Below are 22,537 nucleotides of genomic sequence, written 5' to 3'. Positions count from 1 at the left end.
TTTTACACCCCAGGGATTGTGTGTGGGAAATTCAAAATTATGCATAAAAAAATTCAATTATGTGAAATTAAACTACTTATATTTAGTTTAATTTGTGAAAAAACAGAACACTTATTTGAATCTTTAGAAATATATGCAGGTGCTTTGTATGGACGGGGGATGGGGTTTGTGGGTGTGCCTCCCCACACAGTGCACTGCCCCTCCCATCAGTAGCTCAGCAGCAGCAGGCCCTCAGAGCACTCTCAGAAACAGCAGGCAGAGCCACCAGCAGCACGCAGCTCTGGCTGAGTCCTGGGGGCTGCACGTGGTGGCATGGAGCCAGCCCTGCCCACTGGTGCACACCTTCGGACCAGACTGGCTGGTTCCATGACAGCATATGGGGTTTGAGGCACAGAAAGTGCAAGCTGTGCGCCATCGGGCTGGGCTGGCTCCACACCTTCATGTGGGGCTTCCCACTGGAGTGCTAGAAGCCCCACATGGAGGCACAAACCTGGCCAGCCTAGCCCGATGTCACGTGACCTACACCTGCCCACAAATCCCACATGCACCAACACACTCCCCACATGCACCCATAAACCCTGTGCCCTCTGTTCCAGCCAGCAGCTCTCCTCCCCACTTACCAGCTGTCTAGGCGCAAGCCACCATGCTTGGAATCTACCCATGCAGCTCCCAGCTGGAGTGCTGGGAGCCCTGCGGAGGTGGAGGCACAGAGCCTGTCAGGGTTAAATTATGCAGTTATGTATGGGTCGTGCCTTTTATGAGCAAAATTCCACAGGTGCATAATTGTGTAATTCCCCCCCAGGGTGTATTTTTCCCATCCTTGGTCCTCCTAGGAGAAAAGGTGATGTTTCTGCCTATAAAGGCTGAATTTTTCAAAACTAGCTCAACCTTCCAGATGAGCTATTAAATATCTCCATTTAGAGTAGAACTGTCATTTTGTACCAGAAATTCCACCCAAAAAAAAAACCCAAAAAGAAAGAGGGTCAGCCACTATCTGTTAAAATGGCAAAGTACTTGGAGGCAAGTGTTGCTCATTCACCACATCTCAATACAAGATTCAATTGTTATAGGGCAACAAGGAGAACAGCATAAAGCAATGTGTAAGGGCACCTGTTAATCAATCAGTTATGAACTTCTACACATCCTGCTTGAATGGAACCACAGCATGCACATAACTATTAATAATTAAAACATTCCAGAAATCAAGTTACAAAGTATCCACACTACTCAATGCTTTCATTAAAGCTTCAAAGTTCTTCTGGTGATAGAGAGACTGTTTACGTACAGTGTAAGTGTTGGCTTATCAGTGTATCTTACGCATGCTCTACCTTCAGAAAATTCTGTTCTTTGAAACATGGGTATCTTGACATGCATGAAGGTCAAACATATTGAAAGCAGTCTCTCCAGCAGTTAAATATTAATGTATTTTGGACATTTAAAAAAGGCAGTACTCTAAAAGAATGTACAAAACTTATCTCTGAATATCTCAGAAACATAGTCCTTCCATTAATGGAATTTCTGCACTGCAATTTAGAATATTAAAATCAAAACTTTCAGAAGACACTTTAAAACCCAGAGCTATGGTAGCTCTGCATCCTTCTTTTGATCATATGATCGCCAGAGTCAGACTTCAAAACATAAATCATTCATTTCTGAAGTTTAAAAATTAATCCTGAACAACAGGTTGCATGCAGTGAAAGAACATTTAGCATTAGTGAATATCATAATGCATTCTCTCCGTACTTAGGTACGGTATGGACAAACTTACATTTTAGCTACTTTAAAGAGAGGGAAGCAGGGAGAGGAGTTGTTGCATAGCATGTATAATGTAACAAAACTAACTTAAAAATCAGCATGATAATGTAGCAATATAAGCTACCTAAAATTGCTCTTACTTTGACTCTCAATTATGATTTAGATTTTTATCCCATTCGGGGTTAGTCTCACACATCCTATATGATTCTGTAGCGATGCAAGCGTGGTAGAACTGATGCAACTAACCCCAAGTGGGATAAAAATCTAAGTAATAATTGAGAATCAAAGTAAGAGCAATTTTAGGTGGCATACATCACACACACTAAACATCAAGGACGTGGGGGCGGGTGGACGGACAGGAGGCTACGTCTCCCTCCCAACCAGGGCCGCAGCTTCTCCCCATCTGCCCCCTGCCACTTTGGGCCAGGGTAGGGGCCTGCAGTGGCAGTTGAGGCAGGACACAGTCACTGGTCACACCCCCTCCCCTGCCCTCCAAGGAGCAGGGCAGGAGAGAGATTCCAGCCCCAGTCCCCGCTGTTATGACTGTGCTTTTCCATGGGGGGGTGAGGCAAAGCCAGCACTGCACAGCCAGCACCCCGCACCCCCACCACCTCCAAGGAGTAAGAGGAGGCAGGCAGCATTGCTGGCCTCACCCCCCTGCTCTGTCCCCTGTCATGGCAGTGCTCTGGTCCCCATCATCCCTCTCTGCCTCCAAGGACAGCCAGACCTCACCCCCACCTGCTCCAGCCCCTCAGTCCCCACTGTCACAACAGCACCCTGCCATATGTCTGTTTGTCCAGAGCACTCTGATTGGCTGCCGAGGAAAGCAAATCAGCAAGGTACACCAACATTGGAATAGTCTCACTGCAGTCAATAGGATGATTAAGAGCAGTATTTCCCCAAAGTTTGCAAAGTAAATCTTCATTCAGGAATGAAGAGAGACCAGTAGCTTAATTGGGCAAGACCCCGACATAATAAAAGTCCTATATCTTCAGTGAGGCACAAGAATGTAATCTCCATGGATTCCCATAGATACATCCCAAACTCTGTTCAAGCCTGGTAAAGATCTTCAAAAAAACAAACAAACCATGCACAGTTTCTTGTATACTTAAAAACCCATTTTAAAAAAAGTGAAAAAAGCAAACCCCAAAACTACCCAAACAGGGCAGTTCATCTCTCAGCCTGCACTGTGCAAAAGTAGTCAAGACAACATCATTTCAGTTAAACTTCACCGTAAGAGCCATTTTAAAATGCAAGTCAATATTCCAGAGACTGATAGGCATGTCCACAGCACTTCTACTCTGTCACTAAGGAATGCACCTCACATTCTAAGAAACACTTGACTATTTGGTACATGCCACTACAAAAACAGAACTAGGGCTTTTAATCATGGAGATGGCCAAGAGAACTTTGTCAAACAAAAAAAAAAAAAATACACCAAAATTCTGTAGGATTCAAAGACAGTCCATAAATTAAGGAGGATATAAAGCTTCAAAATGTAGAAAAAGATTTCCCTTCAAGACCAATCGTTTTAACTTTGTTAATTACCCTCTTGCATGATTCTCAGTTACACAGCCTAGATGAACCTATGAAGTTCAGATCTACAAACTGGCTGTATGTCTACTACAGATAAGTAAAACCTGATGCCCATAAAGAATATTGGAAATATTTCTGGATTGAGACAATATCCAAGTATTTCCTTACAGCCTAGATGAGGTTAGTCTAGAGCAGGGATCAGCAATGACCCAGCCTGGGTCTGAAGTGAGCATGCACTAGGACCCAGCCGCTTCTCTATGCCACCCGACTATGGCAGGGTCCCCACCCAATGAAACTGTAACCTATAACCCACATGCTGTAGGTTGCTGACCTCTGGTCTACAGCCCTAAAATATGTATGTGTTAGCAAGTGGGAGATTTACTCTCGTTTCTTACCTCATAGGAAAACTAACACTTTATTAACAATCACGTGATACCACTTTGACCTTGACAAGTAGGAGTAAATGTTGAAACTGGAATTCTATCATACACAAGCATATTTATTTAGGTGACTGCAGATCAAAGTCTGTGCTTTGAGGCAACAAAACAAAACAAAGTCAATGCATTAGAAGCACTGATCACAAATACATGCACTATACAAAGATTTTAGTCCACACTGCCAAACCTACAGCAAAAACTGTACACCTCCCATAAAAGGTTAGCAGACTTCATTTCACAATTCATATTAAGCTAACAAGAAATTTAGATGCAATACCAGTAGCCAGTTCCTTTTTGGGAGGGGCCAGGGTTGGGCTGGGCAAACCAATTGTGAAGGGAAACTGAAGAAGTGAAAGTTCCATAAAGAAAAGTCTTGGCAATCAAGTGTCACTTCATTTGTATGTATTTTTCTTTTTAGAAAAAGAGGGACATCCTTTAAAAACAAAAATGACACCCCCCATATTAACTGAAGAATATCATAGTTCACAAGTTCAGTGGACAAATCCTTTTTTATAAAAGAAAAAAAATATGTGTCTTCTCTGCTTTAGAAAAGAAAGAAAACTGGAAAAGGTAAGCCCCTTCAGATTAACAGCATATGAAGTCAAAACTTCCTCATTTCATGAACTTCCTATTTGCAGGTGTACTGCTAACCCCCCCCCCCCATAGTATTCATATATTAACTTTTGCACTTAATGTAAATTCAGCCTAGAAAGAACGTGGTGCCAGCTGAAAATAGAATTTCTCTATTAAATAACCCCTCCCCCCCACAAACTATAACAGTATTTGGAGCATAGTTAAGTTAAATGGACCTCTATTTAGAAGTTAAAGGGTTGAGAAAGCTTGTGTAAAAGTGAAAGTGAATTAAGCCAGGAAAAAAAACAAAAGGGTGAGCGCACATGTGTGTGTATGCAGTGTAGACTGACTAGGTTATCATCAGCAACAGGTACTATTAAAAACAGCAAGTCCAAAAACTTAGGTGGCGGGAGGGGAAAGAGTAGTGGTAGTAAATTGCCACTCCCCTGCTGCCTAGTTTCTAGGCCTATGGGGAGCCCTGCACTTTGGACAGCATGGACCTGCACACTAGACTGGGCGCAGATCTTGCCAGGCATTTGCCACAAGCAGGATCCAGGTGGCAGTCCTGCAGATGCAACCCATGGAGCCAAGAGGTTGAGCACTACTGATGTGGTACAATGCAGTCCCAATCTGTTGCCTATTAGCCAACATTGGTAATCATGTTATCAATTCAGGGCTGCTCAGCTTGGAGCCACACATCTTTCCTGCCATAATACCATGCAAGCTACACGCATCCCTCAACTGTATACTGCGCAACCTCCACAAGTATACTTTGGAGCAGGTCCCACCATGTGGCACTACGCCAATGCTTCTGTGCTATGTGGCAAGAAGGCCCTCCTATGCCTTGCTGCATGGGGTCCCCAGGTCCCTCCAAGCTTCAAGGATAAGCAGCTGGTGGAGATATGGGGAGCCCAGAGATTCCTGAGGCAGCAGCAGCAGCAATTGAGGGGGGGGGGTGAGGGGGGGAGGGAGAGAGAGAAGGGTAACAGGGCTAAGACCAGGAGGGCATGGGCTGCAAGTTATCCTTCAGGCACTGCGCTTGGCACAAAGGCAGTCAGCAGGCCAGCTGTCAGTTAATTGCATAAGGGTACAGGAATGCTATAGTCAAATACAGAAAAGCTAACTGAGCAGAAAATGGCAGGACATGGTCTGCTTCAGAGCCTCTCCATGGAGTTTCACAGGGATTAGTGAAAGTCTTATCTTGTATGTTGAGGTCCACCCTCCATGACAACTCATGGAATTGCTTCCAAATTGCCAATGATAGTAAAGTATGCAAAACATCTCCCGCGGCAAAGCCAGTTATGAGGTACGAGACACCAAACACCAGCCTACAATACATCTGTTTCACTCTGTAGAAGACAACAGACACTCACAGGGACTACACGTATTGTCACCATGAGTCTGCTCAGATGTTCTCCAAGTCAGAGGAGCAGGTACTGCACTCCTTTCCCCCATTAACAAACTAAAAATCTTCACCTGGATTGAAATTATTTCTGTAATTCATGATTTAAGTATGTACCATGCCTGGGTTGTTGCACTGTAATCTCATTCAGTTCCACTGTATTCACTAGAACATTCTTATAAAGTCACTGTCACAGGCCCTGTAGCACTTGACAGGTGTATTTGTTGCTTGCAACTACACCCCCATTCAGAATGATCAGAAACCCAGTCCAAAGTATTCCTCCTTAACATCAGAAGCACCGATAACAGCATTCCCCACGTACCACATTTAAAAATTTAGAGCCGCTAAGAAACAATCTTGCTGTTAATTGGGAAAAAAAACATTCCACCACCATCCCATGCTAGCTCAGCATATGGCTGTACTGCCTCAGGTTCTGTTGGCACACAAAATATTAAGGCTTCAGCTGCCATGACAGTGCAGATCTCCTGAAAGAGAGAGGCATTTGGCCCATCCTCTCCAACACCAAGTTCAGTAGCAACAACAGTAAGAGCTCTCTCTTAGTTTCCCTACATCAGAGATTCTCAGCCTCATTACACTCTAGGCATACCTCAAAGTGCAAATTCTGAATTTGAACTCATTTTTTGAAAGCAGAAAAATAGAGCAATTCTTCTGTTGCAAAGAACCAAACATACCAAGTCATAATGTTTGCAATGCTATGGATTCCCACTTGAAATCTCTGGGTTTACCTTGTGAATCATGTTTGCACACCTAAGCTAAATTTTCATGATATGCTTGAAAGGTTCAAGGCACCCTGGTTGGGAATCACTGCCCTAAACAAGAGCTGGCAAAAGAAGCTCTACTAATCCATGTCTGTGCTCCTCTGCTCACACTCCTCAATCTCAAAATTCTTCTCGTGCACTGCTGCCGACAGTCATAGTGAAACTTTGATCCACAGATGGAAGAGGAAATAAGCTGCTATCCCTGTACAATTCCACCTCCTTCGTTCTGCATATAGAACCAGGATGACTCAGATGCTATTCATGCTTCAAAATGAATCACCACTAGGCCACCTCACTTCTAATGTAAGAGCAAAATCCATTCACAAAAGTGAATGTCAGGTTGCCTAATCCTGAGGATAGGGTGTAAGAGCACATTTATTTTCATGTTCCCTCCAAAAGCACCACTCCACAGACCGTGCTTGATGCAAGGGCAAAAAAAAACTCCACCCGCCCACCCTCACCTGCATTTTTAGACTGACTTTTCAGTTACAAGACACAAAGCTACAAATAGCATTAATGCACGTCTCACGATTGATCAAATTTCAGCTGAATTGGTTACAGGGTGCTGATGCAAAAAGTAACCTTCCTGCAATGACTAGAAATTCTAGTTTGACTCACTTGTCCCCCATTCTAGAATGAAACTTGCCTTACCAGTTGCTAGTCTACATCTAACCCTTAGTCACCAACATTAACTTCAGCCATTTTAAAAAGGTTATTGATGGCCTATATGCTCGTAGGATTTCAGAGTTACTGTTGCAGGATCACAAAAATCACAACAGGTATTTCAGGTTGTAGGAAGAGGTCTATTAAAGGATGGGAAGGGCAAAAAGGCTGAGGAATTCAAAAAAATGGAAAGTTAATACCTGCACCCATATCTGCAATTTGTGCATTCTTAGAGAGTAACAATATAAATAGAAAGAACATATGCAGCAAGACATGACTTCACTCTACTTACGTGCCAACAATATGTAACATGAGCCAGAATAGTCTCCTCACTTGTAGCATGTCTTACTCTGAAGAATGCACTAAAGCATGTATAAGCTGAATTTAAAGTCCTATTTCTACTCTACTGCAATCAAATTGTTACTACAGATAAAAATGTATTTGAATAAATAGTACATAATAAAGTACCAGAATTAGGACAAACAAAATGATCCGACAGTATGGTGCATTATTTTTCTTGTTACTGAACATCAGGGTAGACTCACCACCTGCCCCAACTGGATCTGGACCACTGGGCTCCAGCCCAGGGCAGAGAGCAGGTCCAGTGGCAGCAGCTCCATCTCTAGTCTGGTGCATGTAGTGGTGGTGGTGGTGGTGGCAGCAGCAGCTCCAGTTCTCACCACATGCCCCATGCTACAGCTGCTGCTGCCACTACCATGTTTTATACTGCAGCAGCCGCTCCAGCCCTGGTACAGGGCACATGGTGGGGACAGTTCTGGCACAAGGCCAGCCAACCCTTCCTTCCCAAACAAGCAATGATGCCATGTTATTGGACTGCTCCCCAAGTATTCCATGTCAAATGGGAGACAGAACAACCACTATAGTGCAGTCTAGTGGGCAGGCTAACTAGTTCTGCTGAGCAGTCAATAATGCATGAATGCACATCTTTGCATGCTGTACTGCCCAAATAGAAAGAAAAAGGAACCCAGTCATCTCAACATGCCTGGCAAAGAGGCTCACAGGAGAGGTTGGCTAGGGAGGCAGACAATATCAAAAACATTTTTAAAAAAATCATTATCTAATTGATTAAAACATCTCCTTATGGATACAGCCATTTTTCTCATCGATAAGGAACCATTTCACTGGGTTACAAGACCCATCCAGTAAGAAGTTTGCTTCCTATACAAAAAGCAAGTTGCACAGCAGTCCTTCCATTTTTTTAAATGCCATTACAAAAACCACATCTGATGCTCAGCAGCAGATGCAACTATTGCTATGAGTTGTCCCTTAGGCTTCCTGCACTGCTATATGCATCACACAAAAAGGTGACACCCCTTTTCCTCTTAACTAACTGCTCCCTAATAGAAAGTGTTTTCCAAAATGTTGTTGGCTATTTAGAAGTTACAGGAAAGTAGTAGAATCCTTCAGCTATGTATCTAGACATTTATACTAGTTGCTTCATTGTAATACAATTATGCTAGTAAAAACTGCCAATACACTTCACTGGCCCCCTACACCAGTAGTTCTCAACCTTGGTAGACTAAAGGGATCCCTCAAAAAATGCCACCTCTTAGCTTTCACTAGTTTCATGACTACAGAAAAAATAAAGCAATTCTTCTATTGCAAAAAACTCAGAAAGACCCTATGAATTTCTATTTGAGACCACTGGGTTTAAACTTGTAGATGCATAGGTGCTGGCACACTTAACTGCTTATATTGCACATCACTGTTAAAAAAGGATCTCAAGGCACCTCAAGGGCTCCATCCACGTGAGCATGGACATTTGTTTCCCCAGGGACAAGAAGCAATGGCACACCATGTGCCACTGATACTTGTCCCCACGGAATGCCTGTGCCATGGGTAACCTGGTGTGTGCCAGAGGGTGCCACGGTGGGGTAGGGGAGACTGGGGCCTGCCCATTGCTAGTCCCAGCAGCCTTACCTGGAGTCTTGGGGCTGTAGCAGCAATGATCCTGCTGCTCAGAGCCTGGCAAACAGCTGGAGTGTGGCTCCGGCTGGCCATGCTCCAGTTTTGGGCAGTGCTACCCTGCTTTTATGCATGGGTTTTTTGTTTTGTTTGGGGGGGGGGTTGACCCCAGGATCTCCTGGGGCTAAACCACCTCCCCGCCCCCCGTGCTGCTACCTTGCGACACAGAGAACACCCAAATGTGCGGTATGAGGTACCACAGATGCATCTGCAGCACTACAAAACTGCATAGCCATGCTTGTCTGGACACAGCCAAAGTGTTACAAAAACCTGGCTGTAAGTCACTGCTCTGGAAGACTATTCCCTTTAAAAATGAAGAAAGATTTGAAGAAATGGTCTTAAGGACAAGATCTGGAAAAGATCTATTACTGCATTTAAAAGAGCCAAATCTTTTCACAATTTAAGGCTGTCATAAAAGAAGTGCTTCCTACATAGTCAGCTAATTTGACACTGTTTAAACAACTTTTTTTTTGGAAGCCAAAAAAAAATTAGACTGAAAAGTTAACACTTAGGCCCCTGGCAGATGTTCTACTTAAGATGGGACTACCTGGTTAATCACATCTTAACTAGTAACCTGGCCACATGTTTTACTATGCCATTAAGTGCACTAACAAGGAACATGCCATAAAGTTGATGCACAAAATGCAAGTCTCAAGATTCAACCCAAAGATTCTTACAAAAATATGTAATAACCTTTGTGGCTGGTTTCCATCACACCTTAAGTTACATGTGAGGCTATGTTTATTAGGGCTCCCAGCCTTGGTTGTGCTCGGCTCCCATGCACTCTCAAGGCTGCGAGCACCCATCAGCTGACTGCCATTCCCAGCTTCAGGCACACTCAGAGTCAAGGGCTCCAATATGCCCTGGTGGCTAGGAGCCAAGATCAGCTGCCACTCCCAGCTACAGGGCACAGTGCCCTTAATTCCACTGAGCCAGCAGCTGGGAGTAGCCACTGATCAGGACTCCCAGCCTCCCAGGTACAGAGTCCTCAACTGATGCAGCCCCAAGATCTGCACTCCTACCCTCCAGGGTGCACCAGATTCTGTGCCACAGAGACTGTGGGTGTGGAGCCCTTGACTCCAGCTGCGCCCCACAGCTGGGAACACAGATCAGCAGATCAGGCTCCCAGGCTCTAGGGCATAGCCCAGCCCTTCACTCCACTGAATCTCAGAAGCTAGCAGGGTCAGCTGATTAGGACTCCCAGCTTTGAGGGGGCAGTCAGGGGTTGTCCCCGAGGCTGACAGTAGCAGTTGGCCAATTGGCGCTCCCAGCCTCACAGGTACATTAGAGCCCTTGACTCCGATATGCTGCCAAGGCTGGGAGTAGGGATCATCCAACTGCCTTCTTACTTGCTGGTATAGTGGGAGCCCGTGTTCATGATCCCAGGCTCCCCCTGCAATGACAATATGAAGCAGTAGGGCTCTGATCCCCAAATAGCACGATTGTACCCCCTGCCATATACAAGTAACATGGCAGGAAGTGCAATTGTTGGGCTCATGCAGATTCCATGGCACCTTTAGTTGAGCAAATACCTGCCAGGGGCCTTAGCATCACCTCGCCTACTTTAAATGCCAGGCTTCCAAGATAGGCACCTTTTAAAACACAAAACACACAATGCTTAAGAAAGCGTTTTAAACGGCCAGCAGAGGGGAAGACTGCTAAACCAACAAATAAAAAGAGTCCAAAACAGCACCTCTGATGCCTGCCTGTAGGAAACTGGGACTCATGACCCAAATCCTCTCAAGCACTCTAGAGCTCAGTCAACCCTGAGACAAACTGGATCACTTCATTGAAATCAGGCCAAAGGAAGGAATTTGTAGTAGTGCCTATCTTTTCTGTAAACCTCATTAGAGCACTTGCCCAGAGAGATCTGCATTCCAAGTCCTCTTTGGCTCTTGATCACTGGTTTTCAGCCTTTTTTTCATTTGTGGACCCCTTAAAAATTTCAAAGGGGTCTGCACCTCCATTCAAAGTGTAAGAGTGAGTATTTACATACTTTAGACAGATTATAGTAATCTTCTGCGGACCCTCAGATATAGCCTGCAGACCCCCAGGGGTCTGTGGACCACAGGTTAAAAGCCATTGCCCTAGAAGCTTTTATACCCGTGTCTTCCAACTCCAAAGAAATTCTTTAGGCTCATCTGACTGGATCATTCATCATTCCTGTGAAGGGCAGATCACTGTGGCCAGTTCATATCGTTAGAGAATGAGAAAGCAAAAAGAATGCCTGTAGCCAAGTAAAAGGGAAAAAAACCCTAAAATACTATTTTTTCAAAACAAAACCCAAGTTTTCTACCTACTCACAGTAAGTCACAAATAGCACGCTCTTAAAATTAAAAGGAAGAGGATGGAGGAAGCAAAAAAAAAAAGCCTAAGGAGTTACAACTTGAAACACAGTTGGATTTCTCTTAAGGAAAAAAAGCTCAGTTTGAGTGCAAGATGACACACCAAGACAAAAAGATACTAATCAGGCAAATTCAGCCGTCACAAACTTTCAACTCAGCAAGAGCTGTTCCAGTTCATCAATTCAGTTGGTACCAACACTACACTTCCATTAGGCTTGCAGTACAGCACAGTATCCATGACAATTAACAGAGTTTCACAACCTGTGTGCTACTAAGCAAACCATTTTGTTTTGAACATTGCACAGCTCTGGAAAAGCTAAAGCAAAAGCCAGGTTTGAGGCAGTGTCTGAAATTCTAGGTATTACAAGGATAAACTCTAGCAAGGGGGATTTAGTGATAATGTTTCAATTAATTCTAGCCAATTACAAAAACAATTAAGATGAATCCCTTCAAAAAGATTATTTTAAAAAAAAAAAAGTACTACATGTTTTCTAAGTCTTGATTAAGGGAGCTGCTGTATGTAGAACAAAATCTAACATCTTTCAACTTGCAGAGTTTTGCCGGATTTCATGAATCTAACTAAAAAGAAAAAATTTGGACAAAAACTGGAAGCAAGTTATTCTACTTGAAGAAAGAAAGAGATTAAAATGAATAGCTTTGCCTCTATAATTTTATTGCTTCCATAAGCTTAAAGCAAATATCAGAAAATATTAGCTCTTATGTTAGCTCACAAAATTCTCTGGTTTGAAATAAAAACTCTTTAGATCAGTTCCATACTGCCAATTTATTTTGGGAGGACAGACAAGTTGGGGGGGAGGGGTGGGAAGTCAGCCAGCCACTAATTGCTCTGTTTACTATAGGCAGGTGTTAGCTTTAGTAATATAATGCAATGGAACAAGTGCTTGTTAATATCAGACTTAACACCCTATTCAAACAGTGGTGATCTCCATAGATATTTCAAGTCTGTGCATTGTGTTTAAGCAATTTCCTATCTTGCAGGACATGTAATATCGAGACAGTGTACCTAGCACAGAAGGTACTGTTGACAGAAGCACAACTAATAAGATAATCCATTTTCAGGTCTGACTTGGGAGTATTTTTATTAAGCCATCCTACAGGAAGTAAAATGTGCAAACAATGACTTAAAAAAAGCTGAAAGTCCACATTCTTCACTTTTTAATTAACTCCGGCATTTTGAAATGTACAGCTGTTAAAAACATTTTGATTACAAACACTGCAGAGAGGTCAGCCCACACTGCCATAGCATGGTTTAGCTAAAAAATTAAAATACAACACAAACAATGGCATTGTGCCAAAATCTTTGGTCATCTAATGCTTCACTATCAATTTCTGAAGCTGCAAAGGTTGAATGGTTAAAAACCACACACACCCCACCACCACCACCTGCCCAGGTGAATGAGATAGTCATACTTTCAGCCATTTCTCAATTCTACAATAGCAGTGAATGACTGTGCAGCTGTTTAAGATGACAATACAATTAAGAGTAATTCCAGTTTCTTCTTTCCTACCTCAATTTTTTCTTCCCAGAAAAAATATAAAGAACAAAAAAAAAAAAAAAAAAAAAAAAAAAAAAAAAAAAAAAAATCAAAAACCAACAAAAAAATCCCATTAAAAAAATCTGTCATACAGTTGTTTTGGGGCCATAATTTCCCAAAACTTTTGGAGGACTGGTTCCAAAATCAACAAACTTTTTAAAGATAAATGGTGCATGCAAGGTTGTACTAGCAGCATCTTCAATCCCAATTAGAATCATCCTTTCTTGGATTAGGGTTCTAACTATTGCTCTCTCTTCCACTGGTCAGAAGAGTTTGACATAGGCCTTTTAACTCCCAGGAAGCACGCCAGACTTCTCACAAAATGTAGTACTACAATGCTTGCTCACCTGGAGGCAATTTGGAGTGGAGTGGTTGGTTCAATTTTCTTTAGAAGCTGTTATTTTGGTCTCAAGCAATGAAAGGTTTTGTTTAAGCTAGAGCTGCTCCAGTCAAGCTCCATCGGGACTGGGGCAGTGGCAGCAGCAGCAGGCAGAAAGGTTCCCCCTCCAGGTGACGAAGACCATTGTACTTCTCTGCTTGAGTCTCTCTAACCTGCCCTTGAAAGTTTCCAAGGACAGATTCTACAATCTCTCCAGGTAGGATGCTCCATTGCTTAGCCACCCTTGCTAGAGAAAGTTCTTCCTAACATCCAACCTAAAAAAAAAACCCACCCTTGCTGCAGTTTAAGAGCATTACTCCTTACATATGACCAAACCTAAAGGGTAGTTATCAAACTGTCTTCTCTTCTCTAGACTAAACAATCCCAGTTCTAATTTTTCCTTGCACCTCATGTTTCCTGGCCTACCAGTGCTAAAACAGAGGAGAGTCACTTCCATCTTAACTTCCAAACAATGTTCCTATTAAATACAGTCTAGTATGCTGTTGGCTCTCCCATCAGAAGCACACTAGTAAACTAAGCTGAATATGAGCCAATACAAACCCCAGGTCCTTTGCAGAACTTCTCACTTCACCTTATCTAATTTTGTTTGAGATATTTTAGACCATTTTTCCAGTTTATCACCGTCATTCTGAATTCTAATCCTTTCCTCCAGAGCATCTGCAAATCCACCAAACTTGATGTCATCTGTAAGTATAAAAACTTTACACTCAATCCCATCCTCCAAGTTACTAATGAAGATAAACAGTAGCAGACCCAGGACACACCCCCAAGAAGCCACATTAGATATCTCCTCCCAGTTACACACCTAGCCACTAAAGTCCTCTTCTAGCATTATGGTATAATGCAGAGAGAATGAGTACTTTACATCTCTGGAAATCATTAGATTGGCTGGGTGTTTGGTAAGAGACCCCTTTTTGCTACACCCAGACCCAACACATTTGTCATCACCTCTAAAATACCACTGAAGAATCATTAAAAATATTATATTTATCTATCACTAGTACAAAGAAAAACAGCACAAAAGGTAAGAAATAGTATTCTTTTTTACTGCTATATCTATCCTTGCAAAATATTACAGGAAACTCTCAGTAAGACATAACGAAGAGTGCTTGAGTTCAGACTTACCTCAGCAAAGAAAATGAAAAGAAACTGAAGACGAAAGAAAAGCTGGAACTGAGAAGTTATAATAAATTGTATCTTCATAAAAGTTACCAAATAAAAAAGTATATGGTTTAGATGCAAGAAATGCAAGCTGAAGACTAAAGATTTCCTATTGGCTTGTAAGCTATATCAGAGGTCTGAACTCAAACAAGCAGAGCTCACTACAGTGAGGGGACAGCATATTGAAGGGGGGGAAGTTAGAACAAAGCCAAGGGACCATCACAATGTCTCTGGGACAACCTGATAATTTGTAGTTGGGGATTTAGCAGCTGTGGACAGTGAGTGTTAGTAGAGATGAGTGACATTTTCATACAAACAGAAAGGTAAGAATGGATTGTCGCACTTTTCTTAAAAAACAGACAAACAAGATATTTTGAAAAGCTAAAAAGGAGTTCCTGTTGAGAAACACTGATTTTTACTACGTTTATTCCATGTATAGTACTGCAATCTTCTCATTTTTCTCAAGCTCAAGAAGCTTTGAGGCTTAGTAGGTTCTACTGTTGAAAATATTTTCCCAAAAGTACTCTATGCAAAGGATTAATATTCTTCTGAAGAAACATAAAAAAAAACACCTTTCCTCATAAAACTAAATTATAGTATAGTACAGTACAACTTTACAGTTATCAGAACAACAGCAGTAAAAGAGCCCGACATCTTTACTTTACAGCAAAACATTGTAACAGCTTTATACAGGACATTATGGGCCAGATCCTATTTTGCTAATTAGGCATTTAAGTGGACATAGGTGCCCAAGTCCCACAAAACGTCTAGTAGGTGGAACAGAATCTAACCCAATGTATTGCATGTTATTCTATAAGCATGATACCCATCCATAGTGGGGAAAACACAAGGTAAAGGAATCTGTCCAAATACTAACAGAGAACTGAGTGTACACACACAGCTCAACACCCTTGCATGTGGTCAATGAAACCCTGAATTCCAGTACATTAGAGATCAGTGCCTGCCTCTTACATTTCTTTAAAATTGCCACAGTAAGCAAGAAAAGTCTCAAATTTCTTTCTACTCTATAAAAACACTAGTATGCCTGAATTAGAGAAGCCACAATAAATAAATAAATAAAGGACAGATAAGATTCTTGATCTAGTGTCTCAGTTTGACTCATCAGGAAATCTTCTCAGAGCTGTATTCTAGACTCTGAAGCTAAAAACTAGGATTAGGATTTTAAGTGTAATTTGAGTTTATTTACCTTTTTGCTTCCTCTAGGTGGCATAAATACTCATAAGCAATGTTCTGACGCCTCCTCTCATCCATTTCCTCTGCTGAAAGCCTTTCATCATCCACAATAGCTGTAAATAGAAAGCCATATCAAATTAGGGTACTCAAAGCAATTTTACTTGAATATGCTACCCAGTATCAGAACAATGGCTTCAATGTGATGTTTATCACTCAGTAAAGTGCTTTCACCAACAGCAAAAACAAAAGGTACATTTGCATTTCGTGCCTTAATACTACACAGAAGTCTTGAAGAACATTCCTTGGATACTGTCAACAGCATATTTCATTCAGCCTCATACTATTCACAATTTTTTCCTCAGCTTGTTAATGTCTTCATATTTGTCTGATGAGACATTCACAGATTTCAACAAAAAGGGCCCTTTTTAATAAGTGGGGGGGAAGAAAAAAAAAAACACTGTTCAGCAGGCACTTATTCAGGCAAATGCTGAGAGTTTGGTAGGAATTACAAGTTTAAATTAAATCCATTTTGGGAATTAACAGAACAGGAGACTTTTAAAGGTTTCAGATGATGGTTAAGTATGTATTAGTCTGTAAAACTCAGATTCACCATCAAGTGTCACTGATTAAAAGATTAAAGCTGCACCAGAATGAATATATGCATGCATGTACACATACCTAATAAAATCTTCACACCCTTTTAAATGTAGTGTTTGTAAGCAGCACCTTCTCACACCTCAAAAGGTGAAAGCAGAAGAGCCAAGTAAAGGTCTCCTTTCTCTATTAACCCAGAGGTCCCATGACCAACATGAAAAGTTGAGGTCTTTCTCCAAGTTCAAAGCTTCACTTAACTTTTTGGAAATGAGTTAAGATATTGCAAGTTCCCAAGGGATATTTCTGAAAATCTGGCCCTTAAAGGATCCAAAACTTGGATGTCTTGGCCAAATTTTAAACAAGAAAATTAAGTTGCATCTACTTAAACCACAAATACCTCCATCACTATCCCTTGTAACTAACAAGACTATGCCAAGCATCATGTTCACCTGCTCACATTAGTCACATCAGCCTTTTCATCTGTTTCTCTCAGATGAAAAGGCAGTGGTGACAAGGGTACTGCACAGATCAGCCTAGTGTACAGAAGCTGTTGCAATGCAAGCCTGACTGTCAGTGACCAATTTCTCCTTTGCAGTTTTACTTGGTAACATGGACACTTCATTTTCAGTTTTAAAATACGGGATTTAGTATTGTTATGCACTGTGAGTAAACTGTCAGTTTGCATCACAGAGGCAATGGTTTCTGTAGCCAGTAAAATGATCCCTGTAGTCTGGAACAGTGTTTCTCAACCTATGGTATGCGTACCCCTGGGGGTACATAAGACATGGGTAGAGGGTACGTAGGTGCTGCATTTTGGCCTTTGCCTGCTCTGGCTGGAAATTCTGGCCACCATCCCTCCCGCTATCTCCACTGCACCGGGGCTTTCACTCCCCAACGTCAGTGTACTGGGGGGATAAGGGAGGCCCTGCACGGGCTGCTTTGCCCTGGGCCACAGTGGAAGAAGTGGGACTCTGCTCGCAGCGGTGAAGCCAGAAGTGCCACGGTGGGACTTTCTGGTTTTGCTTTTGCCACATTGATCGGCATGGGGTATGTAAGGTACCAAGGGTTGAGAACCACTGGTCTGGAAGACCACTTCAAATAAAAGGCACTACAGAAAACAGGGGAATACGAGTTGTGTTTTATACAGAACTGAACCACTAGTGAATAGTCACCGGCACAGTTGGTGCAATGCCCAGGCCAGAATGAGAAAAAAGAAAAAACCACCACAGAGCCATAGTAAGAGAGAAATCTCATCTCATTCTAATGCTATACAAATTAAACAGGCTAGCTCCTCCAGATGAAGGATAAAGGCACACCAAATAAATGCTCCTGTATCCCACTATTCAGTGCACATTACTATCAATGCAGCAGCACTTCAAATAATACTAAAAAGCCTCATGCACTTGAACTTAAAACACAGTGTAATGCCTTACTTAGTCATAACATGCATACAATATTCATCTGTTGCATTTATAGATGTCAGGCATCACAGTTTGTCTTCATCCAATCCAACAATTGTTTGAATTGCTCCTCTTCCCTCATCTTAAAATTGTTCTTTTAACTGCTAGCATAAAAAGAGCTTCCAACTGATGAAGCTAGTTCATGTCTTGCTCTATGACCCTTTTAAATCTTTACTCTAGTAAGCATGACTCACTAATTTATAATCATCTGCAATAAAAGCTCTTTTAAAATTTCCTTTGACTGAAATCTATTTGTAAGTCTAAAAAAGCAGGTCATCTCCCAGTAAATTTAATGGCATGGTCTCTTATAAGCAGTACACATTTATTCTGGTTTAAGATTGCTCATATTTGTGTTACTAGCATTTTCAGCAAAATTGTTTGTTTTTCATTTTTGCTGTCTGACATTTATTAAACAGCACAAAGAAATGTAATGGTAGCTTGGAGCCAGAGCGCATCCAAGAACCCATCATTGTGAAAAAACTCTGATGACATCTATTTAACATAAATGAAGTTTTGATTTAAATCAGTTGCTGTAAATTGGTCCTTTTGGGATGCTGCTTATTGAAACAAGTCATGCAGACCAGATACATGGCTGAAAGTGGCTTTTTAAAAAAAAAAAGATGTATAAACATCTTTTCCTCCTCTTATTTACTACTCTTACCAAACTAAGTCTTTTCCACAAGGCTTCTCAGGACAAAAAGAACTGTTTTGCTCCAAAGTTTTACAGGGGGGAATAGCAGCTCAAGTCCAGTCAGTAAAAAACTTAGGTAATTAAGTCTATTTTTTTAAATTCAAGTTCTGCTGCCATTCTTTGATATCTTTTCCTCTCATTATTAAGGAATATAAGGAGAAAGCTTTCCTCGAAACAATACTTCTAAAAGGTGTATATGAAATCAGTGTTTTACCATACTGCAGCAAAATATAGGCAGAATTTTCCTCCAACATTTCAGTGAGTTTCATCTCAAGCATCACTTACTACTTTGGGTGGCAAGCATCTGAATAGAAGTACAAATCTTAATCTGACGATGTCATTTTATATTAGTTGTACCAGCATTTTTGGAGAAGAGATTATGGTGAACAGGCACAAGGGGGTGAGGGGGATAGGGACAGACTTCAGATAAAAAGTTTGGCTCTAAGATGCTGCAAAGAAGTTTCTTAAAACCAACACTGGGGATTAGTCAGGACCTCAAGAGAAATTTCTCCAACCCCAGACTCTACATTAAAAACACACAGCTTTGCTGCTCCTATAACTAATTCTATCCAATTCAAAAACAAGGGAATTACCTCTCCCCCTTCCACTTCAATCACAGGCAAATAAGCAAGATTAACAGTCATCTGTGAGTGAGAGAAATAGCAACCCACACAGTACTTATAGGCTACAGGAATTTGCCTAGGAATTTATCTATAAGAGAAGACAATCACCCTCATTTATGACAGCCATTACCATAGTAACTGAGCAACTCACAGCTAAGCACTGATCCTCAGATACTCCTGAGATAGGTGTTATTTCCAATTTGTGGCACTTTGTTTCTCATTTTTACAAGCAAGAAACTGAGGCAGAGCAACCCAGCCTATGCCTATACCACCAGCCTCTCAACCATAAGGCTGCTGCTGAGAAACAGGTCTCACCCACTTACTCCCGAGTCCAAGCCTGGAAACTGAACAGAAAGTGACTTGCACCTCGATACTGTGTTCAGACCCTCATGAGACCATAAAATAAGATAGGTTTTTATTGGGCAAGACCACAACACATACACATAAGTGGATCTTAGTCATAGCACAGAAAGGTTCGGCATCTTTTGATCTGCAGTCTCAACTGGAGCTATACTCAAGTCCATCCTGTCCTTTTACCATCACATCCCCATTCGAGATCACATAGCAGTGCAGGCCTGCCTACCTCTGTCCTCTCATTAACTCAGCATATTGGTAGACTCGAGAGGCATAATGGAGGACAGCAGTCAAGATCTATTCTGATAATATAATCATGAAAACCTAGATATTGCAAATATATAAACCACCACTCTTTAGCCCAACAGAGTCATGAATATCCAGGCCATTAGACAGGGAGGAGACAGGCAGCAGGGGTGAGCCAGAGCAGCTGCCTGTTCCCCCCTACCTTATATTCAAATCCAAGACAAGAGGCTCCCCCAATTTAAATGGGGGAGGGGAGAACCTCATCTTGGATTCAAGTAAATATGGGACTTACTGTGGGATGCCTGCATGGGATGGCCTTTTACTTTACTTGTTGGTGGGAGGCAAGTCAAGTTCCTTCCTTTCCCATCCCACAGCACATGAAAAAGACACCTCATCGCTACTGACTAGCAGAGGCGGTGGCTGCAGCTTGCCTCTCCTACCCCACCCCACCCGAAAAGCAATGAAAAGTGCTGCTCCTCCATAACAGGGGACTAGAACAGATTAGTGAAAGCTAGTGGATTTTGAATTATACAAAATACTGTTAGAGATATTCCAAAAAAGGAATTCCTTCCAATACCAACAGCTGACCATTGCTCTACTGACATAAGCACTCCCACCCTCAAGGAGGAGTGAATTTTTAGAATTTTAGTGGCATCTACCACCAAATCTTCAGAGCCAAACTTTCAGCAAGCTTACTAGACAGCACAGAAACACTTACTTTGTCATAACTACACCTGGATATGGGACTGTAGTAGTATTTACCATATTTTCTTACACAGCCCACACCTTTTCCCCCCCACAGGTGGTTGGGAGTGGGCTGTGCAATATATGCATGGAAAAGGGCTCCACAGGTCTAGAAGTTTGGCAAGGCGGTAGCAGCATTAGTTACTGAGCCACAACAATAAAACACTGTCGCTCTCCCTTCCCCACCCCTCCTCCCCATCCCGTTGCCCAAAATTCCCACCCATGGTGAGCTCCCCTCCCCACATATGTTCTGAAACTGATCCCCAAGGTAAGTGGGGCAGAGGGTGCAGCGCAGCTGAGGCAGATCCAAAGGGGACACCCTTCGGACCCCTCTTAGTTTGCCTGACAGGGAGCTGTGCACGTGCGAACAGGTGCGCTGGCATTCACGCAGTAGCAGCCCAGAAGGGCACCTCCAACAAAGTGAGAGCAGTAGACTCAGCTCCACAGACATTGTGCAGATGTGGAGTATGACTACTAAGAGGCTTGCCCCGGCACCGCCACCTGCCCTGGGCTCTGAGGCCTCCACCCAGACGGAGCTCATGGTAGGGTCACCAGCCCCTTGCCCCTGCCTGTAAGGTAGGCTCGGTGGGGTCCTGGCAGACACCAGCAGGAAGCTGGGTCCTCATCATCGGGGACTATATCCTGTAGGGACTGGGGGGGGGTCCCATTTGCCATCCCAAACCCATGGCATATGAGGTCTGCTTCATGCCTGGGGCTCGGGTTCAGGACATCATGGAGAGGATTCTGGCCTACATCCAACCCACAGACCAGTACCCCATGGTTCTCATCCATGTGGGAACAAATGACACAGCCAGGTGCAACCCAGACCACATCATGAAGGACTTTGAGGCTCTGGGGGCCAAGCTTAAGGAGACCGGGACACACGTGGTATCCTGGTGAGTAGGCGTAGATGGCAACACGAGGCCCGTATTGGCAAGGTCAACCAGCAGTTACGGAGCTGGTGCCGCCAGGCAGGCCTTGCGTTTCTGGATATTGACCTGGGGCTGCAGGAAGACTTAAGGACACCTCCCCATCAAGACAAGTGACATACGCAAATAGTACCCAGGTATGTAACAGGGGTCCAGATAGTCTTGCAAATTGCAAGGGGTGGCACATGCAGCAATCCAAGGCCTTAAATGCCTCTATACAAATGCTCGTAGTATGGGGAATAAACAAGAGGAACTCGCCCTCTGAATAGCCTGTTCAAACCCAGACACAGTAGGGCTCACAGAAACCTCGTGGGCTTCATTCCATGACTGGGTGGTTAGCATTAGGGGCTATAGGGTTTACAGGTGAGACAGAACAGGAAGGAAAGGCGGGGGTGTGGCACTCTACATCAGAGAGCAATACACATCCTCTACCAGCAAGACAGGGTCAGAGGAGGGGCAGGCTGAAATCCTCTGGGTCAGGATACAGGGGGGTCATGGGGAAAGGGACTTAACAGCAGTGGTCTACTACAGACCTCTGAACCAAGGGGAAGAGCTGGACTGTGAATTCTCAAGTCAGCTGGCAGAGGCACTTAAAGGCAAGGGATGTAGTCGTCATGGGTGACCTAAATTACCTGGACATCTGCTGGGAGGAGCAGTCAGCCAGGTCAGACCACTCACAGAGGTTCCTGGCCAAGACACAGGACCTCCACTTAACCTAGGAGGTGCACAGTCCTACCAGGGGGAATGCCCTGCTGGACCTGGTCCTGGCTGCAGGTGATGACCTGGTAAGAGGGCTCCAGATCCTCCACCACCTGGGCGATAGCAATCATTGCTTGCTGGAATTCACCATCCAGCACAGGGTGTCAAGGGCCTGCAGCAAGGCAGTAGCCCTAGACTTCAAGAGGGCCAACTTCAATGAGTTGAGATTAGTGGGAGAGACGCTGGGGTCTTCGAGAGTAGGGGAACTCAGTGCCCAAGATGAGTAGTCATTCCTTAAAGAGACGATACTCGAGCCCAAGGAGTGACAATCCCAACAAGAAGCAAGGGGAGGCAAGAAGTGTCCAAAAGCCCCCCTGGCTCACCAAGGGCATTTGCGAATACCCGATTAC

General features: G+C 43.1%; 1 protein-coding gene across 5 annotated transcripts in view; it reads right to left on the bottom strand.

Annotated features, from left to right (window-relative positions):
• Nucleotides 1-22,537, bottom strand: part of IQGAP2 (IQ motif containing GTPase activating protein 2) — a 272,642-nt gene that overhangs the window by 205,415 nt on the left and 44,690 nt on the right. For all 5 annotated transcript variants that reach the window (XM_019517713.1, XM_019517717.1, XM_019517714.1 and 2 more), the window contains exon 2: nt 15,801-15,900. In XM_019517713.1, coding sequence (XP_019373258.1) covers nt 15,801-15,900 — 100 coding nt within the window. The remainder of the gene's footprint in view (nt 1-15,800; nt 15,901-22,537) is intronic.

The sequence above is a fragment of the Gavialis gangeticus genome, unplaced genomic scaffold (genome assembly GCF_001723915.1).
Source record: "Gavialis gangeticus isolate Ggan-Ray unplaced genomic scaffold, GavGan_comp1, whole genome shotgun sequence".
Lineage (NCBI taxonomy): Eukaryota > Metazoa > Chordata > Crocodylia > Gavialidae > Gavialis > Gavialis gangeticus.
This window is presented reverse-complemented; position numbering and strand designations above follow the sequence as displayed.